Source organism: Mytilus edulis, chromosome 13, assembly GCF_963676685.1.
Source record: "Mytilus edulis chromosome 13, xbMytEdul2.2, whole genome shotgun sequence".
In the NCBI taxonomy this organism is placed as follows: domain Eukaryota; kingdom Metazoa; phylum Mollusca; class Bivalvia; order Mytilida; family Mytilidae; genus Mytilus; species Mytilus edulis.
The window spans coordinates 25,044,596-25,066,772 of NC_092356.1; the positions used below are offsets into that span (position 1 = coordinate 25,044,596).

General features: G+C 32.3%; 1 protein-coding gene across 1 annotated transcript; it reads left to right on the plus strand.

The window, feature by feature from the left end:
* Positions 1 to 6,529: 6,529 nt before the first annotated feature.
* LOC139501563 (uncharacterized) lies at positions 6,530 to 21,052 on the plus strand. The gene is made up of 2 exons (XM_071290680.1): positions 6,530 to 6,575; positions 18,168 to 21,052. The coding sequence occupies exon 2, from the start codon at positions 18,224 to 18,226 to the stop codon at positions 19,919 to 19,921; it is 1,698 nt and encodes a 565-aa protein (XP_071146781.1). The 5' UTR covers positions 6,530 to 6,575; positions 18,168 to 18,223; the 3' UTR covers positions 19,922 to 21,052.
* Positions 21,053 to 22,177: the final 1,125 nt, after the last annotated feature.

The window sequence follows — 22,177 nt, forward strand, 5'->3', positions numbered from 1 at the left end:
GTTGGAAGGTACCCTGCTGTTCAAATGCACTTTTAAATTGAACTGTGTCTACTTCCTCAGGTGTTGTCAGCTAGTCCATTCGTCTCACAACAGCATTGAATATCTTATTGGTCTGACCATCAATTCCGCCAAGCAATTATTGTGGTCTATCCTGTCTTCAGACTGCTAAAGTTGCTGAGCTATTGCTCTCATCTGTTCGTTATTAATATGCATTGCCTCTTTCTGTTCAGCTTGAAACGTAATGAGACCAACACATATTTTATCAATTCGCGATGATTTGCTCTGTTTTGTATTGCGGTCATCTCAGCTGTTCTTTGGGCATTAAATTTACTACCTGCTAAAAATTCTTGGTACAATTATTTAATAGTCATTTCTGAGCTGTCCTCAGTTAAAGCGTCCGAGTTCAGCTGTGGGTTTCTCCATATCCCCAAGTGATTAATTTTCTGCCATTTCAATGTTCTTGTCCTTGTTGTCCCCAATTCCTGCCATTTCACTGATATGTGTTTAAATGATTCTCAATTCACAGTTTGATATCTCAAATCACAGCTTTTATGTGTGACCCAAGACAACAAATAGTGCAGCTTTTAATGAAAGCTACTACTGCAGCTTTTTATGAAGGCTACTACTTTGTGTATGAAATGACAAGCAAGGCAAAATCAAAAAGGACAGATACTAAATGACACTATATATCAATAAAATGCTTATATTCAGGTCAATTCTCAATAATGAATATTTGCTCCTTTTTAAGGCGGCCATTTTGAAAATAGCCGCCATTTTGTATTTCAAAGATAGACCAAAACAAAATCTTGGTAAGTACACCAAGTCATTCAAATATGTTGATTTTGTGCTTCCAGCATCAAATCCACTGTGGTTTGTGTAATACTGGAAAATATTTTAGAACGTACGGCAGCCATCTTGAAATAAGCCGCCATATTGAATTTTGAGGGTGGGTCCATAGCTTATATTGCTCAGTACACAAAAATGTACCATCATGCAAAAACTGGTGCTTTCCTCATTATTTGAGCATTTTTTTCACCGATCGGCCGGACTACAATGACAGGCGTATCCGTTATTTCACTGATCTTCAAACTAATTTTAAATGGAATATAAATACTCAATAGTAAACACTGATATCTACATTAACATTATGATATTGTTTTATATATATAGGTTTTGAGATACATTGCAATATGTGACCCCCCCTTTTTTTTTTTACAAAAAAAAACTAAATAACGATTGATAAACAAAATTTAAAACATCACCAAAAAGTATGCAGAAGTTAAGATTTATATTACTAAGAAGTGTGTAAAGTTTGATGCAATAATGATAAATCGTTCTGAGATATGGCGCGACATGTTAAAAAACACACTCCTGTTTTACTTGCACAAAGTTCTGTAACTCAAAAAGATTTCATTTGATTTTCACTACAAGGTTTACAGATCGTTTGACCGTTTCAAGAAATAACTTTGTTAAATTTCTTGAAAACTAGATAAGCTGTTCTCAAGTTACGGTGCGACATGTTTACGCTGGACAGAAGGATAGACGGACGGATAGTCGGACGGACGGACAGAATGACTGATAGATGGAGGAACGGACGGATGTATACAATAATACGTCCTGTCAAAATTGTGACGGGCGTGTAAAAACGCAATGAAATGAAAAAAAACCTCTTAAAGGTCAATTAAAGGTCAATAAGTTTTATTAGGATATCGGCCAAGTCGATTTATTTGAATATCTTCTTGACTTCCTTAGTTATTTTTGCTATATGACTTTTATAGATATGTTTGAAAATAATAGATAAAAATTGATAAAATGAACTTCAAATTCATCATTTAAGCGCAATGCAAAAACTCCTTTAAGAACTAATGTGAGAATTTTATAGTAAATGGACAAATGGTAGAGCTAAGATTTTGAAGATAATCATCTGGCCCTTTCGAATTGTCTATGTCTACGGCTGTTTTTGAATAATTGACATCATGCACTTGCATGCCCCCCCCCCTTTTTGTTTATTTCTTAGCCATGAAGGCCATCTAGGTTGACAAGCGGGGGCACAGTAAACTTTTTAAAACTAGATACCCTAATTTTAATTAAAAAAGACATATGATTTTAAATAAGGTTTGTTAAATGCAGCCAGGGCCGTAACTAGCCCCTTTTAATACTGATGCAAAATATCTTCGCCGAGCGTAGCGAGGAAATTTTTTTTTTTGGCGAGGGGTGTGGGGGCCGCTTAAAGCCCCCAAAAGCTCTGAGAAAAATAACGCAAAATCGTGCATTCTGAGCGTTTCTCGGACTATTTGTTACAGAGAAACGCAAATCTTTTTTAGCTATTTTTTCGACAATATTCTGGTCTCAAAGCAAAAACATAGATTCATTGTTATTTAAGACTTTAAAGTTTTAGGGAAATTCAAAACACAAAATGACATTAAAAGACCGATATGTAGGATAAAGCAAACATCGTAATTTTCATAAGCATTAATACCGGATCTGTCTGTCTGTTCTTGTCTTGTATTGTGCTGACTTGAGATTTTTTATGACTAGATTTAAATATAGTGACAGTCATTAGTGCAGTAATATACGATAAATACTAGTACTGCTCAAGTCGACACTAGGGACCATATTGACCTTGTTTTACGGTATTTATGATTCTTTCATTATTGAAGACCCTCCAGCAACTATCAAGATGAAGAACAAGAATAAAAACTTTGACAATTGATCATTTGTATTTTTTTTTCTATACATTGACATTGTGTGCGATTAGCTCCCGTGAACGTGTACTTCATATTCCTTTATTTTCTGTTAAAGGGTCTGAATACGACTTTATGCAAATTTAACCCTTGAATGTAAAAGGTCATACGACAATACATTGATTTTTTTCAACAAATGATTTGATACCGGGAAATTGGTGTTCTTACTTTAATTTAAACCATGTCAGCTATCTAGTTTTATCCACATGTGCAGGCGCTTGGATATATGATACAGTTATTTTATTTTGTTGTTGATTAAGATATTCAATTTTTTATATTTATAATACATATCTATCACTTCTGTGCATATCTCAACTACAGAAAATACCTAATTTTGCAATCCATACTAAGAAAAATGGGTATGGTTTTATATACAAGAAAGGCAGTTTCGTATTCTTTGATATCAAGTTCAATTCTCCATGCAGAAACGACCACTTTTTTCTGTGTCCAGTAGCATCGTATATTCTTAAAATATTTTCTCGCATAATGCCTGGACATCGGTGGACATGCAACATTAAACGGTGTGACACGTTTACAAATGAAAATCAGCACTCAGACTAGTCTTTAGGTAGGACAATAAATGAACAAAAGACAAACCCGGGACACAGAAGTACGCACAATAGGCCATCAACTCTGAAAACCAAAAGTAAAATAGAAACATGGATTACGAAAAATATGCAAGGGCGACATCAGAGAGTGAAGAGAACTTGCTTCTTGCAAGACACAATTTGATATGAAGTTAGTCATATGAAGATAATCTTTTTTGTTTTTGTTTTTGTTTTTTTTTTTTTTTTTTGAAATTTAAAACATGAGGCATTTGCCTCATTTGCCTCAATGTAGTTACGACCCTGGATAATGATTTTTTTTATTTGACCAAACCGGGTTATGCATTGTGAAATCTATGACCAAACCGGGTGGTAAACATTGACGAAACCGGCCAGTTCCGTTTTGACATGACCCATTTCTTTCGTTCCATACTCAGAAATACAAGTATTGAGATGTTCATAAAAAACAAGTTTTGCAATCTCCGTTTTTGTATCTATCTTCCCGTACCTTTCTTTCCGAACAATGCGAACAATTTAATGAAAAATTAAACAATTTCGAGGCAAGGTTCACTCAATTCGTCATTTTGACGTGCATTTTTTTCTTAATTCTCCGTTAATATAGAACGGTTGTAGAAAATATTGCATATCACAATAGAAAATAGTTGTATATGTATATATATTCTTCAATATCATAAAAAAAAATGAGAAAATAAGGAGAAACCTAGCTTTCTTCTGTCTATTAATGTTCCGTCATTGTGCCGGATGTTAGATACCATTGAGTCCGAACAAATTTTGCCGGTGTGGTTTAGACACAGTGTATTACGACTCAGACAAAACATGTGTAAAATGGGGATAAATTACAAACTGAATAGACAGGAAATCGAAAGTGATAAGAAAAGTATACATGTATTATGAAAAGATTTCAAAACTTATAAGGTACATGTATCTTTCTTGATATAAAGTGTAGATAGTTTCATGCATACATAAAACGAAATTCAGCATGGACACAGGGAAAGCGTCAAAGAGAGAAAAAACAATCAAAAAGTAGAAATCACAGTGAGGTCAATAATGGTTTTTCGACAGAGTTAGAAAATCACGAACCCCGAGGAAGGCTTCAGCTGGTTCTTAAACAATGATTAGATACAAGATGTGATGTGAGTGCCAATGAGTCAACTCTACATCCTAGTCATAATTTGTAAACGCAAACCATTATAAGTCAAGGTACAGTCTTCAGAATCAACTCGGCTGTATTTAATCAAATATGATCTCATGTTCGAAGCTACAATGTATCTACCCCGTGGAGCATTACTTTTCGGTTTTTTTCGTGGTGTCCAGTTTTTGTACCCAGAGAAAACCACTGACCTTCGATAGGAAAACTGACAATCCTAGTCAATTTAGATTGGAGTCTAGAACAACTGCATGGGTGTAGCACGAACTAAAATCCTCAGTGTAGACTGGCTAGTGATTACAGTAGAAGAAATACTTAGACCCCTTAGGAAAAAAATCTAATTCCCCTCCTTTTTTTTATACTAGACTTGGACATACAATATTTTATTATATTTTGTGCACACAATGTAGATCTTAAATCAGTGTATTAAGGTCAGAACAGATGATAACGATTTTTGGTAATTTCTGCGAAAAAAAAATGTATTCAAAAATATCCAACTTGAGCAAATGAAATCCGATTTCAATTAGTTTAAGGCTCAATGGAATTTATTTCGCGAGTTTTGCATATTTATTCCAGACCTATAAAGTGACTTTTTTGGATCGAATTAAATGAGGATCAGATTTAAGTTTGTGTATAAACAGGGGACTGGGGAATTAGCTGAGGATTAATTAGACTTCGTTTAGCCTGATGGACATGTCTTTTAAAATTAATACAGTGGGGAAAAAAATTGGGGATTGGGGGAGTAAAAGATTGAAAAGAGAAACGTTTTTGATGTGTATTTAATATTCTAAATTTATGTACTAGCATCTTCCTCGGTTCGTCCTTCTTTTAGCATAGCATTTAACTCAATAACCCTTTTAGTTATGAATTTTCAAACACCTTTTTGAAAGTACACAATATGTCAAAGTCTTAATTGTCACTAAATAAATAAAAAGTGTGAATAAATTAAGCACAAACGATACGCCGTTCGGGTTAATTAGGGTCACCCGAGCCGTGCAGATTAAATCATTTATACCGACTTGCTTGGTCAGTACTTGTAGCATGTATTACGTTTCAATTGCATCTATACATGTTTATGCCCCACCTATGATAGTAGAGGGGCATTATATTTTCTTGTGTGTGCGTCCGTTCGTTCGTCCTTCCGTTCGTCCTTCCGTCCGTCCTTCCGTGCGTGCGTCCGTCCGTCCCGCTTCAGGTTAAAGTTTTTAGTCAAGGTAGTTTTTGATGAAGTTGAAGTCCAATCAACTTGAAACTCAGTATACGTGTGCCCTATGATATGCTCTTTCTTAATTTGAAGCCAAGTGAGTGTTTTGACCCCAATTTCACGGTTCACTAAACATAGAAAATGATAGTGCAAATTTCAGGTTAAAGTTTTTGGTCAAGGTAGTTTTGATGCAGTTGAAGTCCAATCGACTTGAGACTTAGTATACATGTTCCCTATGGTATGGTCTTTCTAATTCAAGTGTCAAATTAGAGTTTTTACCCCAATTTCACAGCCCACTAAACATAGAAAATGATAGTGCGAGGGTGGCATCCGTGTACTATGGACACATTCTTGTTGTTTAATGTTATACACCTGCAAATTTGACTTTCATTGGTATCTCCCATATTACTTTATTCAATTAACGTTACGTAGCATAAATAAACCAAGTATTTTATATTATTTTGTAAATAGAAAATGCAGTATGCATGTATTCTGAATCAATAGGTAGGTAAATAGGCAGGGTAAACAATATGCATAATTGATCACATGACTTGTATCAATTGAACCTGTTATCTGATCCTACTATTGAAGAACTGAATGTTTATAGATTTGGAGATTTGAAAAAATTTATTAAAAATTATGCATTTACATTAATATGATAGTTATTTACCATGCAGTTTTTCCGATTGATATTATAAGATATACCTTGACTCTTCATAATGTTAGTGGTTATGTGATAATAAGATACTTTATTGTGTTAATATGTCCCTCAAAATGAAATGGCCTCGTTAACATGTTTAAATATCATTATCTGGAAATCATTGTTTTTTTAATTCCGTAATATGATAACATATAAGGTGTTGCCATCATTGAAGGTGCGCCATTTTAACAACGATTAAATAGTTTTAGTATAGGTAGGTGCTCATGTATATTAATATTATGTTCAAGAACAAATATTCTGTTTGTCAGTTTTCTTTTTGTAGAAATATGTTGGCATGACCCCGTTTTTTGTAAATGTTGTGGTGAGAATTGCAATTTTCCCGCTTGAAAGTTCAGATGTGAATTTTAATGAATGATGGAACGTGTTCTAAGAATTTTTAGGTTGCAGTCTTGTAATTGACTGCTCCATAGGCTTACATGCAAAACAGCTGATCTTTGAAAATAAAAAAATAAAAAATGCTACATAGAAATATTTTTTCATGTTCATATCATGTATGCACTAATGTGAAATTGTGATTTTATCAAAAAAAAAGAGGGTCTTGCCACGAAGAATAAAAAGTTACGTAATCCTGAAGTCAAAACATTTTTTTTCTACTTTCTGTTTGCTATTTTTACTAGGCCGCACCACTTCCAGTAAACATGATATCCTTCCACTTTCCTGGATTGATATCCTTCAAAAGATGCAAGATTTTTTTTAAAGTCTATATATATGTTTCAATTCAGCATAAACCTATAATCAAACAGAAAAAATTGAGTTCACAAAAAAATTCGGAAAAAAATGCACTATTTTGTTTCCCTCCATTTTTTGACATGCACCAGAAACTGGAGTTGTAATACAAGACTGGTACCTATAACAATAATTACATGTCTTAAAAAAATAAATAATTTACTTAGTTTCATTAAGTAGCCATATTTGAACATAAAAAGTGCTATTAAAAGATCTGTTTGGCTGTATTAATAAAAATAACCCCACTTTTAAAGCAGTACCCCTTTCTGAAAACAGGCAAAATTTGGAAATCAGTCATGTCTATCAAATGATCTGTAAATCTCATTCTAGTCTATCTTTATGGATGTTTTCTTATTATTTGGATACTGTGAAACTATAAGAGTATTCTTATCTATTATTTTTATTTTTTCCCCTCTGTTCGATTGAAGCACATTCAATAGTTTACCCCTCCCCCTTTTTTCAATGAAATCTACCCAAGTGGGCCTCTTGTTTAAGTCAAAATTGAAAAAGTACCCAAAACTTGTTCATATTAAAGAATTTGCTACAATACAACTATCTGAACACAAGAAAGACCATACCTTTCTCTTTTTTGAATATACTGGTCTTTATACATGCCTACTATATCATGGTTTTTAGACTGTACTTGACACACTAATGCATATAAAATTTGAAATAAAATTCAAGAAAAAACAAAATGAATACTCAAGTTGGTGTTTTTGGTAAGAATATTGATTATTTGTCACACCTAATCACAAAAATCCTTGTCACAAAGATAGTTTTAGAAAAATTCTACTTTTTAAACATATTTTTAACCCAAATATGAAAATTTCAATTACCCATGCAGTGCCGCAGACAGGAAAAGAAGTATAGACTCATGAAAAATGAACATTTTTGAAAATCTTTTCACCAAAAGTTCATTTTATACACATTCTACCTAAATGTCAACAATTAAGCCATAACAATAATAACCCTAAAGAAAAATATTACTTTTGTATGTAGCTGTCTCTTCAACTTTGGGCTAATTTTCAATAAAACTGTGCAACTAGAATTTTCATCACAAGAAGATTTCATTGAAAAAAAAATCTTTCTATGTTCTTTTTAATTGAAAATCATGTAAGTAATACCATCAGAATCTCAATTTGCCTGAAACTGTTGTGCTTTATATCTATAAATACTGTTGAATGGTGTCTAGTATAAAAAAAGCATAATTATTACATAATTTCAGTTTTTTCAGTGTAACTTGATACCCCATGCTTTTTTTCTCTTAAAAAGTCCTTAAATCATGATGTTTTATCATTCTGGGCACACAAAAGTCCACATGAGCTACTTCCTTGCAGTGAACATATGAGAAAAATACCCTATGCAGGTTGCAGTCTTGTAATTGACTGCTCCATAGGCTTACATGCAAAACAGCTGATCTTTGAAAATAAAAAAATAAAAAATGCTACACAGAAATATTTTTTCATGTTCATATCATGTATGTACTAATGTGAAATTGTGATTTTATCCAAAAAAAAGAGGGTCTTGCCACGAAGAATAAAAAGTTACGTAATCCTGAAGTCAAAACATTTTTTTTCTTCTTTCTGTTTGCTATTTTTACTAGGCCGCACCACTTCCAGTAAACATGATATCCTTCCACTTTCCTGGATTGATATCCTCCAAAAGATGCAAGATTTTTTTAAAGTCTATATATATGTTTCAATTCAGCATAAACCTATAATCAAACAGAAAAAATTGAGTTCACAAAAAAATTCAGAAAAAAATGCACTATTTTGTTTCCCTCCATGTTTTGAGACATACACCGGAAACTGGAGTTGTAATACAAGACTGGTACCTTTAGATCAGTGTAACAAGTTTATTGTTAGCATCCTGTCATTATACTGAAGAGATAAGTAGATGATACATTGCTCTGTAAACTTAAAAATAACTTTGTTTATTGTGTCAGACGTCCTTGTTTAATTTCTACGATTTTATGATTTCGGAAAGAAGGGCTGGTCATTTCAAAATGCAGCCCAGAAATTATTTTGATATTTTTGTTTGATGAAAGAGTAGACGAAACTATTTAATTTCCAGTGTCAACTATTTTAGACATCTTCTGGACGAAAACTCACAAATTAAGAATTTAATTAAATTCTTTATTACGACTCGGACAAAACGTGTGTAAAATGAGGATTAATTACAATCCAGACCAATAAATGACAGACTGAATAGACGGGAAAGTTAACCGAAAATTATAACAAAAGTTTACTTTCTAAATTTTTCAAACTATATAAGGTACATCTTTTTAAAAAAGTGTAGATACTCTGTGAAGATCACTTCTAACATCTCATTGACACTGTCAGAATAATCTGTCCAAGAACAGTTCTACTTTGAACAGTTTTTAGTAGAACTGTCAGAATGTGTGCTAGTCGTAGAACTGTCAGGATCAGTTCTATCGTAGAACTGTCAGGATCACTTCTATGGTAGAACTGTCTAAAACTGTTCTAGGTAGAACTATCCAAACCAGTGCTAGTCGTAGAACTGTCCACAGAACTATCCATAACTGTTTTAGCCGTAGAACTGACCAATCCTGTCAGAATTGTAAAACAGTTCAAAATGACGTCACTGCAGTTAGGGCATTTCACTGGTTTTAATATATATTATCGTAGAACTGTTGTAGTCGGAGAACCGTCTAAAACTGTTCAAGGGTAGAACTGTCTAAATCAGTTCTAGGTTGGAACTATCTATAAGTTGTCAGGGTGACAGTTCTACATACTGTCCTAGAACAGTTCTCCTGACAGATTCTGACAGATTTGATGAGAGATTAGAAGTAATCTCCACTGTAGTTTTATGCACATATAAAATGAAATTGAACATGGAAACGGTGAAAGCGTCAAAGAGACAAAAAAACAACAAAAAAGCAGAAAACAGCTCGAGGCCTACTATAGTTCTTCAACAGAGCAAGAAAATCATGCAATCCGCGGAGGTCTTCAGGCCATTTCTAAACAATGATTAGATTTTAAAGAGATGTGGTATGAGTGACAATGAGAAAACTCCCCATCGAAGTCATGATTTGTAAAAGTAAACCATTATTATAGCTCAAATTGAAGTCTGCAGAATCAACTCGTCTGTATTAAGTCACATATGATATCATGCTAAAAGTTTTCTACCCCATAGAGTATAATAAATATATTTCAATTGCATCAATACTTTTCAGTTTTTTTAAATATTCTACGCCTGCAAATTAGCTTTTCATGGGTATATCCCATATTACTGAAACCAGTTATACATGGTATATGCTTAACAACCATGACTGTATTCAATTAACGTAGCATAAAGTATTTTACATTATTTTGTAAGAAGAAACAACAGTTTGTATTCTGAATCAACAGGTAAAGAGGTAGGGTACTAAGTAATATAATATGCATACTTGATCACATGACTTTTATTCATTGAACCTATTATCTGATTGTATATACTATTGATGAACAGAATGTTTATGGATATGGAGATTTAAAAAAAAAATATTAAAACAATAATAAGGTATTTACATTATTTTGATGAATTGTTTTCGATTGAAATCAGATATATGGGCGTTTTTCAATAAAACGTGATTTCTTGTCCCAGACACTTTTAACAAAATGTGTTTGATCTTGAATTACAAGTAATTGTTTTTTGCAGTCAGTACATTGAATTAGATTTAACATTTGTAAGGAAAAGAAACACTATTTTTAGAGGGATTAATAAGATATTGATTCATAAATTGTTCAAACTAACCAAAATGACATATCCCTGGACCTCCTGTTCAACATTCATACTCCAAAATATTGTAAAAAAAGGTAGGAATAAATGTTATTTTTACTTAATATAAGTTCTTTAATTATTCAAAAGTATGTTTAGAGCCAATATATTTTATTAAACAGCTTTTGGCAAAGGATTTTTAATTTTAGAAGGCGTTTCCTTTATATTCCTGACAACTGAATGTCCACTACGAAACGAAGTCATTAAAATAATTTTGCTTATAAACAGTTTTAGAAAATCAATGTTTGCAAGAGAAATAAACATTATGGCCTTACAAAGGCAGTGATTTTTTTACATTGTTTTATAACGGCTGTTAAATTGTTGAAAAAAATAATTGAGCACATCAAATTGACCAGGTTAATACCCTTATATTTTTGTTAATGTTGACTATGAAACGGGTCAAATCTCCTTCAGTATCTGGTTTTAAAATTATGAAAAAAATATCAGTGTACAACTTAACTTTGTACTTGTTTAGCTTTATAAATATTTTGATATGAGCGTCACTAATGAGTCTAATGTAGACGAAACGCGCGTCTGCCGTACTAAATTATAATCCTGGTACCTTTGATAACTAATTAGTATGTGCTTTGATGGATAGAATAATTTTTGTTACAATTAAAATATAGGGATTGTGTGGGGGAATAAAATATGTGAATATGTCCACTACGAAAGGTCACCTACGTAACAAGTATGGAAGCAAGACGTTTCGTAGTGAACACTACCACTACCATGTGTCGTGGACCTCAATCCTTTTGATGTCTTGGGGGGACTAATAAGATTGAAGTCACGCTTTTGAATATCGATATCTAAACTTTATTCTACAGCCATTTTATCAAACACATGGATGACAGACGACACTAACTGTTCGCCGCCGACAAGCATAAAAGAAGGTATACAGTCCCGTAAAATACAATAAACAGGCTAAATTATGTCCTACATTTCCGGTAACCAGAAATACCAAAAAGAGGTATATAACATCCCCCGCCTAAATATGAAATTTTAAAAAATTTTGTCTGGTCACTGGAAATGAAGACAGCAATATAACAATACGATAAACAAAACAAAAATTCATTTCAAATTTGTATACACCATTTCTCACTCTAGCATCACTAACTCCGTCACAGACTCCGTACATGGACGTAGTTTTGTTTGTAATTGCACATGTAATAAAAGATTAATAAACATTTCATACAGTTGACTTAACTTTTAAGTTTGATATATATTGGTGACAGTTTGTGCTCTAATCACAGTGTGCTATCAGAGACCAGAAATTTTTAATATAATTATTTTAAATAACACAATCTAGTATTAACACTATCACACACTCACGTATACAAGTAGCCAAAAGTTCCATGCAAATAATTTTGATAGACATATCATACATACACTGTCAGCCTCATTAAACAATGTTATAGAAAATGTACAGGTTTTCACTCTAGTAGACACTATAACACTATGTACACCGTTATATATTCAACTGAGAAAAAAATTTCGCAAGTATTTGAAAAAAAAATTAATTCTGTTGCATGTAACACATCTAGTTCATATTAATGCCTTATCTAGCTTCATGATATATATACTTAAAGTTTTTGAATGTAAAATATGATAGAAATGTCTACCTTTAAGAAAAAAATCACAACAGTCATTCGTCATATCATACGAAATTAACAGTAAATAAAAGTACATTAGCGCAATTCAATTAAAGCGATGCTATCATTACCGAAAACGTCACAAATCAAGAAGATTATGTACTTCTGCATAGTCCATAGCTAATCTTTAGGGTATAACTGCAACTGTTCACATCTCGCGATCTAAGGTTTGTAAGTTTAGCGATGCAATCATCACCAAAACAGCAGAATTAAAGTCCAACCATGGGTATTACTTAATGGAGTGTAAATAATTTGAGCGATCAATCATCACTTTATAAAGCTCGAAACTAAACGTTGTAAGAAATCCAATCCTTGCTATTGTTAAACGAAGTGTAATTTCAGAGTAGCGATGCAATCATCACTTTATAATGCACGTAACCTTTGCTATATTTGAACGGAGTGTAATTCAACCTTTGCTATTTTAAAACGGAGTGTAATTTAGCGATGCAATCATCACCAAAACAAGGAAAACTATGATTCGAATTTCCTCAAATTTTATCTACGACAGTTTCATAACTTGTGAGGAAAATTAAAAAAGTTCTTCCACATTTATACTATATTAAAATTTTAATATGAAAGGCAATTGAAAATTAACTGGCGATACTTTATCTGATACCAATTGTTTAAGACAAATTAACATAAAAAATGAAATGGCTTATTGTGAGGAAAATTTTTTAGAAGCAACACTGTACATGAAGGTACCAGGATTATAATTTAGTACGCCAGACGCGCGTTTCGTCTACACAAGACTCATCAAGGACGCTCATTTCCAAACATTTAAAAAGCAAAAGACATTTTTCAAAACTTTTTCTTATTTATTGTTCTTTTGTTTTCATTTATTTTTAAACAATTCTTTGAAAATTATCGTGTTTGACATCCCGATTCTAATTTCTTTTCCTGTGTACATCATTATTGGAATTTTGTTTAGTTCTTTCATTCAACTACTTAATGTAATTTTGATGTAAACATTTTGTTATGAATGAGTTCATTAAAGATTTTGTCTGTTAATTGTCAAGGCCTTCGGAACACATTAAAACGTAAAGACGTATTTGATATGCTGAAGTCAAAGAACTGTAATATATATTGTATTCAGGATACTCATTTCACAAATGACATAGAACACTGTTTCATCGCCACCGGAAATTGGGTACTAACGAAGCGGAGAGTAATGAAATATTATAAGACCGATAAGTACAAAATTAAGACCAGATTGTATGTTATACTCCAAAACTTGCCACTTACATGTAGTACCGGAAAATTTCGAGGTCGATCGTCCTCTGTTGCCCCATTGGCAAGATATTCAACTGTTTTTTAATATTTTTCCCCGACAGATTTTTAGATTAGTATAGTGTGGCATCATTTTTACTGAAATTTGTTGTCAAACAGATGTTTTTTAATTCAAGTTTTGGAGTATAAGACAAAATCTGTCTTAGTTTTGTACTTTTCGGCCTAATAATTCAAAGAATTATATACCAGAAAATCATTTCTTAAGCGGTACTCACGTCAAATCAGTAGAAATGCTTTAAATTGAATGAATTCTTATCTTGTTTACTTTTTTCATTTATCTCGTCAGTACCCAATTTCCGGTGGCGATGATACACAGTTTAGAAAACATACTGAGATATAGGATATTATGAGTGTTACTTTTCATCTGTTATCTCAAACTTTAGACATGTAAGAGGTGTAGCTATTTTGTTCAATAATAATTTTGTGGAACTCTTGTATGTCTATACGGACCAAATACAGACAATCCAGATTTTTCCCAATATTCTGTATGTTACTGATGATTCTGAAAATGAATACTTTGCTATTTGTGGTGATTTTAATCTTGTCCAAAACCCATGTATATATTATTGTAACTATGTGAATATTAACAATCCGAAAGTTGGGGAAAACAAATTGTGAAGAAAGAAATTTGACTAACCCATGTAGAGAACCTTTTTCCAGATGTACAGCGATACACTTGAAGGAAGAGAAATCCTTTTAAAGAAGCTAGATTAAATTTTTAACAGTCTCAAAAATGTAATGTACGTCCAAGCTATCGATCAGATCACTCTATGATAATGTTAGCTTTAGAATTTAACCCTTTAAATTCTCCCTCATAAATTCGTCCGAATTTAAAACATTTCTAATCTATCTACATGACGAAATAAGAGGCAAGTCAAAATGTAGGTTTGGTTTGCTCGCAGTAACTTCTTATTTTCTGTGCGATTCAACATTTAATTATGATAATAAGACATTACAAATATATCCCAGCAAATACACATCTAGCTATTCCAAACTAAATCATTATAAATAAATAAAAATAATATACTATGCAGAACGTGTTGTTACTTTGAAGTTACTGTGAGAACCTCGATACAAATTATCCAAGTATCGGACTTATATACCCCACCCGTATTCCCGCCTATGAAATGCTCGTGCAGTACTCACTAAAGACTTATATATAGATACTATCCAACCAGTTCTTCAAACTTGTTTTACAACTTGTTCTACAAACCACAGTTACTAAAGATAGAAATAGATAAGGGAAAACCCCAAATATAACGGAATAGAAATAAATTTCATTAGCCTAAGGAATAAAGGTTTGTGGAAGTTTAATAACTCTTAATTATATGAATAAAGGCAACAGTAGTATACCGCTGTTCAAACTCATAAATCCATGTACAAAAAACAAAATCGGGGTAACAAACTAAAACTGAGGGAAACGCATTCAATATAATAGGAGAACAACGAAACAACACTACAATGTATCACACACAGAAACGGACCAAGCAACAGACAAAATCCCACGAGAATAACAAATATAACATCAAAACTAAATACATGAATTTGGGATAGACAAGTACCGTGACACGTCTTATCGCAATGTGAATTTACACTCAAAAATAAGAGAAAACAAACGACGCAACGTTAAAATGTAACACACACGGAAATGATATATATAATAAGAAGATGTGGTATAATTGCCAATGCGACAACTGTCCGCAAGAGACCAAAATGACACAGACATTAACAACTATAGGTCACCGAACGGCCTTCAACAATAGACTATATAAATACTATTAAGCAAATAATACAGGAATTGAAAAAAAAACAATATTGTGCTTTAGTTTATAATATGGAAAATATTGACCAAATTTGGCTCAGTAGAGATAATACAGACATTCATTTTAGAATTAACTGTCAGATTTTTTTTCTATATAGATCAAACTTCAAAAATATTAACTATTAACAAAGAAGATTTTCTGCGTTCTCAGTTTTCGACTTTTTTCACTAAAAATCACTCATTTCATCTCAAAATTACTTCAATATGAATAATAGTAGCTAAAGGACTACATTGTAGTCTTTTAAGATCAGGTTTTCTGTCTTCCACAAGCTTTAGGTCTAAAAATGCAGCAATCAATAATAAGTTTTCTTCTTTTTCAGTTTTCAGCATTTTTTCTCTAAAAAACACATATTTCACCCAAAATAACCTTTTCCGCAAATTATATCAATGTATAGTTCGTACTTTATTTGGCCTTTTCAACTTTTTTTTTGATTCGAGCGTCACTGGAGAGTCTTTTGTAGACGAAACGCCCCTCTGGCGTATATACAAAATTTAGTCCTGGTATCTATACTATATATAATTTGCACTAAAAAAAGCTTGTGTTGCATATAGTTGGAGGTTGAGTGATTTTAGAGCTTAATTGACTAGGCTAATATCCAAACTCGTTCGTTATGCCCGTGAGTGTAGGTATGCATTTTAACGACTGTAATCAACGCATCAGTGGTAAATTATTTTAGTCAGGAATTTCGTTACCATAAACTGCTTTAATCTTTTACTAAACTTTTTCATAAATAAATATATTTGATTTATAAGTCTGACTTTACTGAAACTTATTATAACTGGATTTCATATCCTAAATTTTACGATAGTATTGTATTTGAAACGCGGTAATCACTATGTGATGACTCTGTGATCCGTGTTAACTCATTAAAGGTTATTTTACAAATGTTGTTAATATATCTTTGTATAAAATAAACATTGGCAAAATTTCGATTTCGTTATCAGCAGTTTTAAAACAGAACTAATTTTTTAATCTTTTTAAACAGTTTGTTTTGGGGAAAGACGTAAACATACATATCCACGTTAATTTGCAGTTTTACTCATAACTATCTTATTGCGTGGCGATACTTTTATAATTGGTATAAGTTGCATTGCACACGTTATGTCTTATTTGACTGTCCATGACGTTAAAACACTAAATACCTGGGATGTGTTATAGTTGAATTAGACTATGATGCATGAATTTTGTCGAGTCTGCGACTTTTGTTTCAAGCGCGAGACATTTCGATCCTACATTCAGTCGTCGTCGGTTGCGTCCACAAATATTCACTCTGTGGTTAAAGTTTTTGAATTTTAATACCTTTCTATACGGGATTACAACCAAACTTGAATAGAAGCTTGTTAATGATCATACGATAGTTTCCAGTAGTACATTGTGTAAAAAAACATCCTGATTATCCGTATTTCAATTATAAATGAACTTAGTTTTTCTGGCAGTTAACAGTACATTTACCCTGTGTTTAAAGTTTTTCTATTATTATTAATTGTGTATGGCTTTTAACACGTGTTTAACTAGCTTTCAGTAACTGTGAGTACCTCTCAAATTGTACTTTTGTGTTAATATGACCTGTTTATTTTATTGTAATGCTTTTTGTTATTTAATATATATCTGTTTAGTGTTTTAATGTTTACTTTTTTAGTGTCTCTATATTTAAAAAAAATACCAGCTTTGAGAAGTATTTGGTATGACTAAAAATTTTCACTTCTGTTATAGTGCAATGAACAAACGAATATTTCTGTTCTCCATTACTGTATATAATACATAACGACATAATAATTTTCATTTAGATAAGGACGAATGATAGAACCTATTGAAACGTTTAAACCCACTGCATTTGCTTACATCTGTCCTTAGTCAAGTTTTGGTGATGTGGTTCATAGGTGTCTCGTTCTTGTTTTTCATATAGATTAGACCGTTGTTTTTCCCATTTCAATGGGTTTACACTAGTCTTTTGGGGGACCCTTTATAGCTTGCTGTTAGGTCTGAGCCAAGGCTCCGTGTTGAAGATCGTACTTTGACCTATACTGATTTACTTTTACAAATTGTGACTTGAATGGAGAGTTGTTTCATTGGAACTCATACCACATCTTCTGTATATCTTACGCGGGGGTCACCACCCCAGTAGTCAGCATTTCTGTGTTGACTTGAGTAATCATTGATATGTTCATAATTATAAATGAACTGTTGACAAAACTTTGAATTTTTGAAAACTAAAGATTTTCTACCTAGGGAATAGATTACCTTCGCTATATTTGACAAAACCTTTAGGAATTTTTGGTCCTCAATGCTCTTCAACTCCGTACTTTATTTGACTAATTTAACATTCTTTTATTCAAGCGTCACTGGTAAGTCTTTTGAAGACGAAACGCAGGTCTGGCGTAAATACAAAATTTCAATCCTGGTACCTATGATGAGTTTATTTAGACAGCAGCGGAATAGCGTGCTCTGTATGACGAGGCATTATTCACCGATTATCAAGATCAACATAAAATATGAAAAACATTTCAATTTTTATTGCAGAGTGTTTCCATATCAATTTTAACTGACGTATCAGAAGTCACTTAGATCTGTCTCGAATGGCGTCCAGTACAGGTACATATTGTGACATTTGTCAGAAAAAACATATATCTAAAGCGGCGGAGGAATATTGTCCTGAATGTGAAGAAGCCTTTTGTACTGATTGTAAAGATCATCACAAACTGGCAAAGGCGTCAAAAAGTCACCAAGCTATCTTGATAGATGAGTATAACAATTTGCCTCCCTTTATTCGAGAGATCAAACAACAATGTGACGAACATGGGGATATATTTGATTTTTTCTGTCCAACGCATAACGAGTTGTGCTGCAAACGGTGTATTACTACAACTCATAAAGAATGTAATGAATGCATAGTAATAGAAGATTTTGTTAAATTTTCGAAATCATCCACAACGATAGATGAATACGAAAAAACTTTGAAAGACGTTGAAGGAAATATTCAAACTGCGATCGATGATAGAAAATATAACCTGGAGCAGTTCGAAAAGCAGACACAGGATATCACAAAACAAGTAAAGGGTAAAAGGAATGAAATAAACGAGCATTTCGACGACCTTGAAGCGAGAAAATTGGAAGAATTGTCAACTATTGGTAATGAAAAGAAACAAAACATCCAGTCAGTTATTGAAAATTTAGAAAAACACAAGAACAACAATAAACAACTCAGGGAAGATGTAGATGCAATGAAAAAGTATGGATCGAATAAACAAGCCTTTATGGGAACAATAAAACTTCAACAACTCGTATCAAGTCAAGAGAAATTCGTCCGATCATTGCAAGACGATGAGAGTTTACGTTTCGTTGAACTTGAATGTTCCATAAGTGAAGGGTTAAATAGCATCAGCACAGGGAATCACACTTTCGGTACGGTTACACAAATTTCTTCTGATACACTTGCTCAATTCAATTGGAAAAGTACCAAATTAGCTCAGATATTGACACCACCGACAGGTATGAATAGTATTGGCAACATTAACCCTAAACTGATATGTAAAATCGATGTCGATACCGATAGAACTATAACATCATGCGTTTTGGGTAGATATCTTTTGTTTTCGACAATGGGAAATGTATTGCAATATAATAGCAAAGGCAAATACCTGAAAAAAGTAGAGCTGACGAATTCACATGCGTTCGATATCGTGTTAATTGATTTGAATACCATTGCAGTTACAGGTGGTAGTTCAAGTTTTAAGATTTACATTCTTGATGTAGGAACCTTGGAATTAAAAAGAGATATAGATGTTGGAGAAGGCAACTGGTTGTTTGGAGCAACATATGAAAAGGAATCAATCATCGGCTGCACAAAAGACAATGCAATAAACAGTTTCAACATAGCAATTGGAAAAGACATTAGCCAATTTGCTCTTCCTTTAAACATTAAACATACAGCTAACGCATATCTTGCATCCGATAACAATCATATTTATTTTTCAGATTTACAAAACAATTCTGTTACATGTTATGAGCGCAAAGGCAAGATAATATGGTCTTTCAATAAAGATATACTAAAAGAACCCCGTAGTATATGTCTAGATTCAAATTCAAACGTTTATGTAGCAGGAAGTGGTTCAGACAACGTCGTGGTCTTTTCATCTGATGGATTGCATTCAAAACAATTACTTGGACCAGACGATGGAATTCAAAAGCCGCATGCTATTCATTACGATAAATCAAGTAAAAGACTGTTGGTTGTGAATGAGAAAGGACCAGCATTTTTATATCAAACTGTTTAAATAGAACATTAAATCATGTTTTCCAAACGACTATCGCAATATCATGCAAAACATTCGAGTTGATATCGTCAAGCCATATTTAACTAATTTTAAAAATGAAGCTACAGAATAAATAATAAAAGTTTAAATTTCAAAAATATAAAGAAAAAAACAATGCTAAAGTAAAATAATTACACTTTTTAAATTTAAATTTTCCAGGATATGCAAAAATAAGTTCATATAAAAACATTCTTAAATAAAAACTTTTCTAATTGAAAAGCTAAGAAGGAATTTGATGTTTCAAATTGCAACAGTGAAGCTTTAAACGGGAAGTCGAACATGTATTTGTACAGTCAAAAACAGTTTAATTACAATCCATGTGCTTCATATCTTTATTTTCAAAATTGTTTTGCCTAAAATCAAAGCAAATGTGACAGTTTGATATTACTTGTGGTTTAAGCTCATAGCCGAAACTCACTTTCATTGCATCTTTTGAAACAAACTCCATGCTATAAACAAAGGTACATTCATGGATCTACAGTCATTCTATACCTGTATCTTGCATTAGATTATGTTTTTCTTGGACTGTTTATGACGTCTTTACACTTATTCCATTGGATGTCGAATGTGTAATGATTGATATTTGAGTCTCAGATGCATATTTTTTTATTAGTTTTTATTAACCTTTGAACTAGTTGTCAGTAACTGCGAGTACTCTCAGATCTGTACTTAGTGTCTTTATGTTGTAACGTCCACTGTGTGTTTTTGTTAATTGTTTATTTTCTATAAGAGATCAAATTGTTAAATTAATTGTAATTAATATGATTATATATTAGCATTGTTTTGTAGTAACCCTAATAATGACTATGTATTTTGCCTCTAGTCTTGTTCCGCAAGTATATATGTGTTTGAGTGTTTTCAAATAAAGTAAAGTATAAAGTATAAGCATATGTTAACTTCAGCCTATGATTACTGATAAAAACCACATGCATTTATGATGTCTTCCACAGGGATAATATACTGTTGTTTGCTTGATAAATTTATCCGGTTGCTACATATTGTTTCAGATAAGTTGTTTCACATGAGACCTTCCATCAATACTATCGTATAATATAGTGTCGTTGTCAACTTAGAACCAAGAAACAGAAAAAAGAACTGCATAGTGGACATTGAAGTGCGTCGATCATTCTGCATTTTATAAAACTTTTCAGACTACTAGAAGTGTGAAACGTCCGTGTACTCATTGTGATATGTTTATTGTCAATAGTAATTGAGAGACATTGCATACATTTGTACGTGCAAAGAGGAACATATTCTTCATATTTTAGTTTTTCCTGTTATTATATTTTGTTACTTCCTATGAATCGCGATTACGTCCTTCTGATCGGAAGTGAAACGTTTGCATTAATGATCAACTGCACAGGCTCAAACTGGAAATGAATAAAATTAGATTGAAGCATATTTCCATTCGAACCATTGGGATAACACGTATTTTTTTTTTTATATATTAACAAAAAATATCAGTATTTTATTAAAATATAGAGTGTCATCTTGGTTTCTGTTCAAGTTTTGTGTCGCATTTTCGCCTGCATGTTGAATTTATATTATAACTTTCATTAGAAGATGCATTTTTTGTCTTGGAATTTACAAAATAATTTACTTTTTAAACGTCCGTTTAATCTATCTCAAGTACACCATAATTTAGAATTAAATTCCATGGACAAGGTGAGACAACCCTGACTTAAAAAAAGATTACAGGTGTATTGGAGGCACAGTTTATGATATCTTGATTAATTATTTGATAAAGTTAAAAATAATTGTCAATTAAATTTTACCCAGCTATTTTATAAAGCTATCTTTTGCTTTGTAATATCTATGATTTCAACGTCATTATGCAGATCAGGTGCATATCCATGTTTTCGAGGGAAAGGAGTGGACAGTTAATTGTGCGTATTGTGTAAGGTGATTGCTGTAGGAATGATTTTTTTTAGCACAAAATTTTATATTTTCGATCAAAACATCAAAAGTGAAAATTTTAATTTCGCTATCGTTTTTTATTACACGTATATTGATAAAAATGTATTTTTTCTCATATTTTGTTTATCAAAATAAACTCATCATAGATACCAGGATTGACATTTTATATTTACGCCAGATGCGAAAAAGATTATATGAGTTACCGTAACAATAAAACCATCTCCTGTTCTCAATAATTAAAATTAATCATAAAATTATTTTACTTTATGATCTTGCAGTAATTCATTGGTGCGACGTGAG